General features: G+C 39.2%; 1 protein-coding gene across 9 annotated transcripts in view; it reads right to left on the bottom strand.

Annotated features, from left to right (window-relative positions):
• MET (MET proto-oncogene, receptor tyrosine kinase) overlaps positions 1-13,308 on the bottom strand; it is a 91,568-nt gene that overhangs the window by 44,880 nt on the left and 33,380 nt on the right. For all 9 annotated transcript variants that reach the window (XM_030015299.1, XM_030015297.2, XM_030015291.2 and 6 more), the window contains one exon: positions 11,112-11,303. In XM_030015299.1, the coding sequence (XP_029871159.1) occupies positions 11,112-11,303 (192 nt within the window). The remainder of the gene's footprint in view (positions 1-11,111; positions 11,304-13,308) is intronic.

Raw genomic sequence — 13,308 nt, forward strand, 5'->3', positions numbered from 1 at the left:
ATTTTATTTACATTGTCTATTTAAAAGAATCTTAAAACTCCAGGCCTTCAAAAGTCGAAGATATTTCCATTTATTTTCACTTTGGTCCTTCAGTTTGAAAAGTAAACTTTACCCTGTGTCAACAGTATCTGGTCTTGATGCACATGGGGCCATTAGAGTGCAAAGCTATGGCAGGCACAGGTCGTCGCTGTGAGCAGCACTACGGAACAACCACAAGTACATGGTGCTCGATTCCCAGAGCTGGTGAGGCGGCTATGGCTGCAGACAAGCTCCCTGCAAGAGGTGGCTGAGCACCTTGAGGTCTGGCTCCTGCCGATTTCTGAGGGAGCTGGGTGTCCAGGACAGAGCACTCAAAGCACCTTTTAAAGGACAGGGAGAGCTGGAGACTTCTTTGGAAGATGCTCCAAAACAGGAGCCTAATTTAGTTGTCCTGAAGCCCCTTTGCAAGAGCCCCCCCTGCCCCGGTCTCTCTCTTGATTTTAGGAGATCTTAGGGAGATTAGTCACACCAGTATGAAATTCCCCCACTAGTCATCTCTCTGCATCTTGAGTTACCTAAATACTTCTGAGAATTTGGGCCTATTCCTGCAAACACACGCTTAACTTTACTACTGTAACTTTGTTGACTTTAATGGGATGAGTCATGGCTGTTAAGCAGAGGCATAAAGCATCTGCAGATTGGGGTGGATATTCGATAGCAAGATTTTATAGGCTTGGGCCTGCAATCCACAAGGATGTGCACCCAAACGTGATAGCATCAGGCAACAAAGGCAGAGGATTGTTTACATGAGGGAAGATCATGTTTCAAAAGCTGCATCATGTGTAGTTTACTTAAGGAATTTAGATAATCAACATTTGCTGAGAAGATGATATTCAATGGGGTTCATTATTTAAAAAGATTGAAGCCATTCTGGAAATAACTTGTATGTCAAATGTTTAATTTTTCACTATAATGAAGCTTTTCTTCTGACTCCGAAGGCAGCATTAGAACAGCTAGGACATTGACTTACACGATTTCACTGGCTTTTTGCACTGCCAAGGTCTTTCAACAAGATGGCTGACTCCAAAACTAGACTTAGAGATGCTGTAATTACAGCTGATGTTTTGTTGTAATTCAAGACTTAAATAAAATATATGAGCAGTTAATTCATGGCAATAAGTGTTTCACGTCCCAGAGGTATTTACAGCTTGGGGTTACAAGAGTTTTTTTTTCCTTTAAAATGAAACTGGCTTTGTTAAAGACTTTGCTATGGGTTTGTTTCACACTACAGAAAGTGCAGCTTTTAGAAATCAATAAGGTCTGATCATTTTCGGTGACACAGAAGTATGGTCTCTGACTCAGTGTATTAGGGCATGAGCTCTGTTTTTATATTCAGGACAATGAAAAATAGAATGGACTGCAAAGCTGCATGAAAAAGCTTGATTAATGTTGGCATTATGGGGAGAGGTAGCACCACAGCTGCAAATACCTTTTTAGTTGATCATTAGCCATGTCTCATCTCGAATACCCACTGCTATAAAATGCTAAGAATTCTTTTCTATCATTAATCCAGGCTTCCTCTTATTGCCAAGCATTCTTTCTGATTGAGCCACAATGTTAACCCTTTAAACACATCTGCATTGCAACCTCAGAGCAATACGTGAAAATTTGGATTTCATCTCTACAATCTTGGAAAATTATTCTGTACTTTAAACACTGACTGACCTTTATTTTACTGAGGCTGATAGTCAAATCACCTGCTCAAAGCCAAAGTGAATAGCCTTTGACCTCATGACATACAGGGAGCTCAAATTACACTTCCTAACTCATGTGGCACTATGGAATAAAAGTTCGGAGTTTGCTTAGAACTAATCTACCAGCCTACAGTGCTGCTGTAACAGAACTAATCTACCAGCCTACAGTGCTGCTGTAACAGATACTAGATGCAAAAATGCTCTTTTTGGTCTATATAACTGTGTGGTTTTTGCACGCATCAGCCCAGTCCTTGAAATCCTATCTTACCACTATCCAACATAATCCTGAAGAAAAAGGCAATTTGAAGACAGCTTCCACAGCAGGAAGAAGAGGCTTCTTAGGACTCCAGTGTCTTTCTGAGGAACCTCTGATTTTTATTGCTTAGGACTAGGCTGGTATGCGTACAGTGTGACTTTAATCTACCATGGACACAGCACCATACAGGGGCTACGTCCACCATGGAAATGGTTCAGTACTACAGAAGGATTTATCTTTACAAAGACTATAAAGTGCTGGTTTGGTTTTGTTGGGGTTTTTTTTTTTGGGGGGGGGGGGGTTCGGGTTTTTTTTTATGTTTTAATAATTAATTTAATAACCAAGCATTTCTCCAGAGCATTAGAGAAATGAAAGTATATCTATGTGCCTGCACCCAAGCAGTTACAAGAGAGGGAAGGTCTTGCACAGATAAAAATTGACTAAAAGAGAACAAACAAATGTTAGCAGTAAATGGTCAGTCCTTGCAATAGTGAGAAGTTGCCAGAGGTGTTCTGCAAGGTGTCTGTGCTGGGATCCATACTGTTCAACATACTCAGAAATGAGTTGGAAAAGTGGTTGAGCAGTCCTGTGACAAAGTTTTCTGGTGATCTGAAGGTGTTCAAGGTGGTAAGGATGAGGACAGACTGTGAAGGATGGCAGAAGGACTTTACAAGACAGCATGTCAAGGCAGTAAAATGGCAGGTGAAATACAACAAAGAAGATTAATTTAAAGCAGTATATGATAGATAGTTCCATGAAAACATCATGTCACTGCTCAGCAGCAGTCAAAAAACCAAATAAAAACTTAGGAATTATTAGAAAAGGATTAGAGAACAAATCAGAAAACATCCTGGTGTCATACAAATTCATGGCTTGCCTGAACGTTGAATTCTTTGTGCAGTTCTGGTTGCCTCATGACAAAAAGAGTATGTTAAAATGGGAAAAGGATTTCAGAGAAGGGTAACAAAGGTGATCAAAAGGCTGTAATGAACAATGACTGAGTAGCGTACGTGTGGAAACGCTACGAAAAAGGCATACGGAATCGTGAGTGGGTAGAGACCGACCATTTACTCTCTTCTAATAAAAGTACTAAACACCATCAAAAGACAAAAGTGAGAGTCAGGTTCAAAGCAAACAAAAGAGTAAGACTTCCTAGAAATATGTGATGACCTATAGGACTCCTCGCCAAAGGATGTGAATGTAAGAGGAACACACATTCAAAGGAAAACTCCACATGTACATGGAAAGAGCTAAACAGACAAAACCCAATAGCTCAGGAAATCCCCAGAATGGAAAATAGTTGGAGGCTTGAAGAAGAATTTATTATATATGTTGCCTGAGTCCCTAGGCATCCACTTGTCACCACTGCAGGAGACAGAGCACTGGACTAGATGGACCCTTCGTTTAAACCCATGTGGCTCTTCTGATGTTCTTACAAATAACACTTCGGAGAATCACATTCATTATCAATAACTACAGCCCCAGACATCCTTCTTAAAGCAATGTCCCTCTTTTTAAGAGAAAAACAAAAAAGTATGTGGTCTTTCAGCATAGCTCAAAGTGCATCCATGAAGATAACAGCCAACAGTTAATTAATTAATTAACAGTTAATTAATATATTAATATATCCTTTATACTGTAAGTCAGTGATTGCTTAGGTCCATGAACATTAAAATAATTCATTTAAATATTCTTTCATTGCCATCAGCTAGTATTAATGTTAAGTAAGAAGACTTGACTCTACATTTGTTTATGCATAATATGGCAAATTAAGACTGTAATAACTGAGTTGAAAACCAGCATGCAACAGCTTCTTTTAAAAATCATTCTGATGCTCAGTTCTGCTAGTCAGCAGGATTGAATTACAAATGTTACTGTCTACATATTGAAATATCTTCTGCAAAAATGAGAGGCCTTCTAAAAGCAATCCCATCTAAGTATCATATTGTTATTTTTTCCCTAGATGTCTGGCAGGTGTAGGCCATTACCCAGCAGAGATAGGCTCAGGGTTAACTTTATTGTGTAATGCCTCAAATGCGCTGGGATATGCAGCGTAGCCTTGCAAAGGGCACATATGTAGCTCTAAATGCTGTATATCATTCTAATCCATGGAGAGTATAATGGATCTCCTCTGAAGAGTGTAAGTTTTTCTACTCAAACTGAATATTAAAACATGTGTGCTCTCAAAACAGTTATTTGGCACCAGGTGTTAATTTTAATTTGACTATATGGATTTTGCATTATGCAACATTTGATATTTTTTCCGGGAGCATCAAGATACATTCTCTACCACAGAAAGAACAGCTATTATAAAACTCTTAAAAGATATGAAAACGTTACTTATCAAGAGTTTGCCAGAGTTTTCTGTTAGTTTAAAAATGATAAAGTGGGAAGGATTGCAACTATTCACATTCCTACAAATGCACGTGTACATAGCTTGCATTTAGCCTTAAGTAGGTCAGACTGCCAGTATTGGAAAGCCAGGTGAATTGCTGGACCAGAGAGGCGGGACAGCAGTGGGCACTGAGGACAACCCTTGCAATGACTCCATGGGCATCCCATCACTCTTTCCTCCTTCTGGCTCTGTAAGGTTTAAGGTCCATGCTCATGTATTTCTTGACCTCCTCGCACTTGCTTCCAACATGGCTTGCCACTTGCACTGGTGAGTTTTGTTACAATTACATTTGTCTAGTGGGACAGGAACTAGATCAAAAGGAGTTTGATCAATTTGAAGGTTGAAATGGCTTCCATTCAACTGGTATAAACTGGATTTGAATGACCAAGCTGAAAGATGCAAAGCTCTCTATTTTTTTGCTCTGCATCAACTCATTTTGCTGATAGGCACCATGGCTTTGAGCCTCAATTGTTGGAGTGGTGAGACCTTGCCACTTTGCTGTTTGCAAAAGGAGAGCAATGCTGAAGGCTTGGCTCTCTTCTTGCTGAATTCTGGGACAAGTTTTTCCAAGCCTTGAGTGAAGTTACAAATAAAAAGCAGATGTGATTATTTTTGTCTATACTAATTTATGTAGCATGCATTATGTTCCCTGGCATGTAATCTATGAAAGCGGCTATGACACATGCTAATTTCTCTCTTTTCAGGGAAATGAGATGTGTGTTGATGTTTGGTGGTGGTGGTGTTTGTTTTTAATCGTAAGTATTCCTGGGAAATGAGTGTGACTATCAAGTGTTCTGTCTACTTGGATGTGAAAGCCAACAGGTTCATGCACACCATGTGACAATTTCCCAAACCATTGATCTGTGAGAGCCCTGTCCCTATTCCTCATCAGACAGAATGAGGGGCACCAAATGAAATGATAAAGCAGCAGGTTAAGGAAACCCCAAAGGAAGTTCTTCATCACTGAAAGCAGAATGAAATTACGGAAGTCATTGTCACAGCATACCATGGGGACAAATAATTTCAAAAAACAATAAGCAAAATTGGTGGAGAAGAAGTCCGTAAAGGACTATTAAATGCCAGATATGGATGCAATTTCCAGCTCAGGGAATCTCCAGGCCACTGAGTGCCAGAAGCAGGAGGGTACTGGAAGAGGTATCGCTGTGTGCTTTTACTTACCTCATGCCTCTCCCTTATCCATCTTAGCCCCTGCCAGAGATAGGAAGCTTTAGTCTAACCCCATACAACCTTTCCTAGAATAAGACTTATTATTATTCTGTATTGTTTCGTGTCTAACAAGTGCAGAGAGGCCCTGAGGAGGGCGAGTGCCCTGTTGTGTGACGTGCTCTACTGCAAGGAGATCTATCTGTGCCATCATGCTTTGGTTCTCGTGCCCTAAGACATTTTCAGTCCAGAATCTGTTCAGACATGTGAGTGCGTGACCATGTTTTGCTAACGTTTGGCTTCTCAGCTAGAGCTGGCTCATGTCCAGCTGGATTGGACAGGACTGCAGCCAGCATGTGGCTGACTGCATCTCAGGGTGTGTGTATACCCATGGGAAGACCTTTTCCTTACCTCCAGAAGCAACAGTATGGATGTGCTACTGTCCTGTGAAGATGAGAGGGCATGTGGGGGAGCTCCTCACTCCACAGCCAACGCAGTGCTGCCCCACTGTGCACTGAGTTTCACTGGTATAGTCAGAAGGATGAGATGGCCCTGCTGCCAAAATTGCATCTAAAGAGAGTGGTTACCCATAGTATTGGTAAAACATAGAGTGAAAACTTCTCTACCCCTCTCTTTCTCAAGAAGGTCACCAATAAGCAGTGCATTTGCTTGGGCTTTACCTTGGTAAGGCCAGCTTCAAGTGTAGGGACCACATGCAGTATTCTGCTTCCAAACATAGTATTATGCCGAGCATACATCAAGGGCACCAATCTCTTGTTCATTGTTAAGGCCAGACCAAATGTGAGCTTTTCAGAATAAATCTTGTAAAACTTTCCCATATCCCACTCTCCCCAGAGCTATCAGAAAGATTTCCCCTTCCTGAAGAACTTTGCTCTTTTCTTCATCACTCAGAAGTCACTCTCTGAAATAATACCAAGCTCCAGGCAGGAAAAAAAAAAAAAAAATCACCTTGGAACTGAGCAAAAATAGAAGATATTTTATCTCAATTTATCATGGGGGGCTGGGGTAGGGTTGACAAACTATAATTTCCCAAAATACTGGCTAGTAATGAAATTGTCTTTTGCAGTTGTGAGTTGTATTTTCAGCAGGGCTTCTTTGGCTTGAGCAAAGTCAAGCTGCTTTACACCAGCTGAAAATCTGATTCCTCAACTATAGCAGTGTGACTGGGTGCTGTTTTCTAATCAAATAACCACTGTGAAATACCTGATTCACTTTGCACCCAACAGCTGTACTTTGAGCCTGTGTTCCCAGTCACACTCTGAAAACAAGCACAATAAGAAAGGCCGAAACAGCTGCAACTTCTCAACAGAAAAAAAAAAAAGAAGGGGGGGGGGGGGGGGGAGCTTGTTGTCAGGCTCCAGCTTAGGAAGGAAGTAAAACCATTTTTCTTTTCTCTCATGCATGTCAGCTGTCTTAGAAAAATTATTACTGCTCTGTTTTGTAACAGAAACTCCACAATATTTGGTAAACTACAAACTCCAATCTATTCATGGCCAAATACAGATTTAACATTTCTGATGCGGCCAAAACATGCTCAGTATGTCAATGGGCTGCAATTACTCTCCAGGAGAGCTTTGGAATTCACCTCCTGGCCTCAATTATCCTCCTTAAAAGAACTCATGAATCTTCTGTATTTGGACCATCCAGATCGATTTTATTTTAGTTTTAGATTTTGGCTGAAAAAAATAAACATTTAGTGAAGGAGCCTGTATCTCCTTTCTAGTATTAGTGTTTTCCAGAGCTATTTAAGTGATTAATTCTATTTAATCAAACTAAAAGCACAAACAGAAAACAACAGGTGACTATTCCTTGGTTGGATAAAACATACCTACTTTTGCATTCTGAATATTATTGGCTCCTCAGATGACTTGTTTTAAATAAGAGAAATACAGGTTATATTCTGAGTTGGGTCATTAGCACAGTTCTGATGGGTAATGCCATAAGCTTCAGTGGAATCCCTTGTAAAGATAGGAACTATTCATTGTGATATGTCTCTAAAAACATCAAAACCCCAGAATCAGATAGCCACCACCTACAGAAGGAAAAACTTTGTTCTCAAAAACTACATGTTAAACCTTCTGTTGACTTCTGCAGCAATGCTGTGCTATAGTTGTGTGGTAAAGAGAAAAAAATGGATGGAGATGGAAATAGAGGTGAGGAGGCGGTAGGAAGGCAGAAAGTGATGAGCAGCAGAAATGCAAAAGGAGATGGAAAGATGGCAAGAAAAGGGAAAGAAAGAAAAGAAGGAGGATCAAGTGGTTGGCTGCTGATCAAGTATAAGCAAGTATAATGGGAGAATATGAGAAACATTTTCAAATAAATTTCTCTCAGGTTGAACATCAGTAGCTTGCTGCTGCACCTACTGGCTTCCACAGCACAGGCTTGGAGCTTCAATTCAATTTAGGTGACATCATCGCTATGTTTTAAACATCTTTTTTTTTTTTGCCCACAATATGTTTCATAACAATTAAAGGAAACCCTAAATTAATACAGCAAAAATGTGAATTAAATGTTCATTACTTTCACCAAGCTGTTTCATATTTGGGCGCTTCAGGGTGTGGTTGTCAGAGACAGAGGTACTGTACTATGATTTCTTTTAATCTCATGGATGACTGCTAGTGCTGAAATTTATGTCACAAACTAAATTGTCTAAATATGGTAAGGTTTGGTATTTCAAAGAGGATACAAGATGAACTGGATTCACTGGAAGGGCTGAGCTGATTTTCTAATTTTAGAAACCTATATATGAATATTTTTTCTTTTGCTTTTGAAGAGTTAGCATGACAATATGTTTGCAAGATATTAATACAATATAACCAGTTTTAAAACAGGTTCCCTGATTGGTAGAATTTTGCAACTAATTTTCTCCGAAAGCATACCTGTCTCTGAAAGGATATAGTCAACTCTGAATAGCTACAAGATACAAGGGGATTGCATAGGAAAATTCAATATTTGAATGTACAAAGAGCTAAAAATATGAGTGCAAATAACTGTGCAAAAGTGAGGTATGTAATAAGTGAAAAACTGAGGATTCTTTGCAATATGTTCAAGTAGATTTGTGAATGAAACAAAAGAGAACATCGTTACATTTCTTTGCTAAAAAATGTGGGGAAGTGTTTGGGGATATCTTTTTGATAAATTAAGTCATTGTTAGATTATCCTGATTTTTTTTAACCCATTTTACTTCAGTAATGGTCGTTTAATAGCTCAATTTTTAATGATCTCCATCTCATTGCAGTTAATAGCTCTATTTCCATAGAAACACTGCAAATCTGCTTTAGCTGGGCATTTGCTAATGAACATGTTTGAAAGCACTTCCTAGATAACTATTAGTGAAAAAAAAAGATTTAATGTAAGTGAACATTAAATTCTGCAAAAAGCTGTGTCTGCTGTATCCTATAGACCTAGTATCCCTTCAAGACCATTTAAAGGCAAAACAAATTCTAACCTTTTTATTGGAGGTAGTGTCATTAAAGGTAGTCAGTATGCTTATTCTCCTGCTGGTTGCACCAAACCCTCAAAGAAAGAGCTCCTATTTATTATAATATGAGCCCAATGCTGACTTCCCCCTGTAGCTCAAACCAATCTAATTCAATGATGAGAATATTTCTGCTAATGGCAATGTGCAGTTTACACAATAGCCTTTCTTTTGATTTGTAACTGAACGTGGAATGGGAAATGTATTCTGGAAATATCTTAATTGTTCCTTGAGTTGGGCAAACGTCTGAATGAAGTGTGTGGTGCAGAACTTGAATGAATAATTTAAAGAATGTTACAAATAAAAATAATGCTGCCTTGTGCTTTCCACCAAGCCTCCCTAAAAGCTTTGTGACAGCCCAAAAGAAATGCTGCAAGTAAGACAGTAGTTGTTATTAACTGTATTTTGTAGATAAGGAAATGGCTTCAGAAAGGTTAAACAAATTGCTCATGTTCGCTGCGTGAACCAGCATCTACATTTAAGAACAGAGCGTAGGTTGGTCCTGTGCTCTTAGCATTTGCCTTTCCTGCGCTGAAGACAAACTGCAGCTTAAAGTTACCAAGGTCATTATGGGAAGTTCAGGCAAAACTGGCAGGGTTGTCATTGAACATTTTGTTAAGTTCCTATCTTTTAGGAGGAAAGAGAAACATGATTTTCTCCAGTTTTTCATCTGTCCTTTGTGGTAAATCACTTTGACCTCTTTCCCTGTAGGAGCATTATGGATTTTGCATTATGGGGCAGGTTCTGTGTCCAGTCTGTGCAGAAGACAGAAGTGGAGGTATAGGATTCCCTTTGTCCAGACAGGGTGCATATACGGGGGACAGTATGTAGCCCTACTTAGTGCATGTGGTAAGGACAGAGAATGAGGGGAAGGGAGAGAAGAAAGGGAAGGCTTGTTTTTATGAACAGTTACATCTGCCCAAGTATTTTCTAATGGAAGGTTATGGGAAGCGGGAACACTGGCAGGGCAGAGCAACTGATGGCCTTCTCCTCAGGTTTCAGTTAATGATGGTTGGGGGACAACACTACTAACTTTGGTGACTCTCTGCAGCCTAGAGAGCAAGAAGGGCCAAAGACTGCCAATACTTCAGGAAGCCCACTAGAAGACAAGTAATACTGGCAGAGTAAAAGGACAGAGGTCCTTGGGTGCAAGAGGGATCCAGGCTAAGATGCACATCCAGGCTGGACACTGTAGCAGCTGGAGAAGCCAAGGTCTCCAAGGTGGTCGTTGCAGGATGACAGTGCTTGAAATGAAATGGGTGAACAGCGAGAGCCCTTGGTGCTTTCAAAGTATTTTGCTTTCTGATGTTTGATTTGGCTGCCAAGTTTTTAAAAGACTATTGGCTCTGTGGGTTAGATTTATTTCATTAGTCACCTACAAAGAAGTCATATAGTATAATTTACCTGTCTAGATTAGTTATGTACTCAGTGGAGGGAGACAGACTTCTCAAGAGGGTGATTTACCACTTATTACGGAAAACCTAGTTTAGGACAGGAAGAATTGCTGTCCAAAAGAACAGAGTGAGACGGGAATGAGCAAGAGCCTGAAAATCCAAGATGCACTCAGAGAAACTTGACAGTAGTGGAGGAGGAGCTAATCTCAATTCTACAGCTGTGAGTCATAGGCTATGGGCACATTAGCAAGTAATTTGGTGCCAGAGGAGTGGATTGGTATATAGAAAGGACTAATGCTGAGGCTCCTGCTTCTACATTATAAACTGTCTTGGCATTTTACATTGAACTAGGTTTAATCTGATCCTCTAGACAAACGCCCATATGAAGTGTATATCTGAAACTGTTTGAAGAATCAGTCACTGTTTTGGACATTTCTGCCCCAGCTGAGTTTGGAGCATATTTGTTATGTATCCAAGACAGAGCTTGCAGTTTAGTTTCCTTTGAAAGAAATCTAGTTTGTATGGACTAAAACTGCTCTGTGAACTGAGCCAGCTGGACTAAGTGGAGATCATGGTAGAATTTGCTCCAAAACCATTGCTCCAAACCACAAAGCCCGTGTAAACACTTAAAATGCTGAATGAATTGTGAAGGTGTCATAGTAATATTTACCTGCATGAAGCGGCCCTCCGAAGTTCCCAGATTAGCAACAGTAAGGTTCCCTTTGGTGAAGACAGATATCGAAGTTAACAGGACACTGTTGAACTGGCCCATGAACAAGTCAACCCTCTGCAAAGGAGTCGTAACTTCTAAGCGATATTCATCATCTTGTGCTCTGCAGTACGAAGCATTTCTTGAAAAAGCCTGTTTGAAAATGAAGTACAGATGAGTACTGTCTTTATGAGTAGGAATAGATCTTTGTCAGAGTGAAGTCATTTAGCACAAATGCATTTGACCAAAAGTATTTTAAAATGTTTCAAACTTAATTGCTTCATCAGTTATGATGTTCCATGAGGAAGGCAACGACTTCTTAATGTTATGGGAATGTTTCTTTTAACTTTTTTTTATCCTGTCTTTTGGAAATAAGACATAGGGGTCTTTATGTAACCAGATGATATGTATATAAGCACATATATCAAGGTATCCTTTCTCTTAGCTACTTCTGTAATGCTGCTTCTCCAAGGGTCTCAGAGTTCTTTGACTGCAGAGCCTGCCCAGTGACACACCTGCTTCTAAAACAGTGATTCCTAGAAAATGATTCTCTAAAAACATTGCAATTTTTTTAACCTTTTTTTGCATTAAAATAATAATTTCCAATATTCTTCTCCTTTTATTCTCTTTTCACCACCTTCTTCAGTGATAAGACAGAAAAGGGGAGAAAAAGATGGAGAAAGAGAAAAGGGAGATAAGCCAGGAAAAATATGTTTCTGATTGTATATTTAAATGAAACTATGGGGAAGCCAGCTTTTTATAATCACTTAGGCTATTGTATTGATCATCTATGGCTCATGCACTATTTTGTCCAATCTCTGTATGTCTTGAGTGTACTATAATAGTTGCTGCATTTGCAGTATTTTCTCGTTCAGTTTGGGAATAGAGATTACATGTTTTTAATTTTCATTGGAAAAATTCTTGAACAATACACTTTAAATTATTCTCTCGAGAAGAATATAACCTGCTGTCCTGACAATTCAATAGTAATCTATTAACTGATAATTCCATTACTATTGATACTACATCATCTGTTTTGGTGAGATCGTACAGATAATAACCAGGACCCCTGAAAGGATCTCTAACCAGTTTAAATTTGGAAGTCATCTAGCATGTTCCCACTGTGACATACTTTATGAATAAACATGTAGGGAGATCATTAAGGATCTTATGGTGGTTCCCTCTGCTGAAATCAATAGAGAGCTTCATTTTTCCTAATTTTTTTATTGATTTGTTGTTGTTACAAACATGTTTTAAAAAAATGTTTTAAAAAGCTTGAATTAAACCTTTTAAAGACAGGCAGAGTCTTTCTACTAAATTCAATAGATCTGGATCATACCCTTAAAGAACACGTAGGAGTAAAATTTTATTTTCTTGTTTTCTAGATTCAGATGTTACTCCCTCAAAGTACTATGAGAAAGCAAGCAATGAACCAAGAATTTCATGCTGGCTTAACTCTGGTGAATTCTGGAAAAAAACCAAGGCATTGAAAATGCTGTTAACAAAATGTTCAACCTAATAGTTCAGTCCTTTGCTGTTGAATTGTAACATTTCTGAACTGTGCAGAGCAACAGCACTAGCAGGCAAAGTTTTCTGTGATCCCTAGGAGTTGCAGTGAGCATTGGTGCCAGCTTTTCTCCAGGTGCCCTGTCAATTTACTGTATCATTTAGGTCGAAACCTGAGTACGACCAGACAAGAGCAACTGAAATCTCTGTGCCTCTGTGCAGTGCCTTAATGATACAGAAAGAGGGCTTCTAGATTAGATCTGATACAGCAGTGACTTAACAGTTCGGTTATCCACATACTAAAGGGTTTGCTGTATTAGTTTTGGTATTATCTGTTAATGTATGGTGCGCCTTGCTCAGCAGGAACTGAACTAATACTTTGCACCAGGAACACTGAATACACTTTAAATATTTTTTAACCCAGTATTTGACTGGGTTAAATCATCAACAGACAAATTTAGCTTTTCTTTGTTTTGGCCACCAAACAAGCTAAAAGCCTTATTCTTTTGCACTCATATCCTACCCAGTCTAAAAGTATTTCTGAAACATCTGTGCAAAGATTACTCATACAATGAGTATGAATAGTTCAAGTGCAGAAAGATGTACAGTTTTCATGCTTTCTGAAATAAGGCAGATTTCTGAGTTTACCCTC

Source organism: Aquila chrysaetos, chromosome 5, assembly GCF_900496995.4.
Source record: "Aquila chrysaetos chrysaetos chromosome 5, bAquChr1.4, whole genome shotgun sequence".
NCBI lineage: Eukaryota > Metazoa > Chordata > Aves > Accipitriformes > Accipitridae > Aquila > Aquila chrysaetos.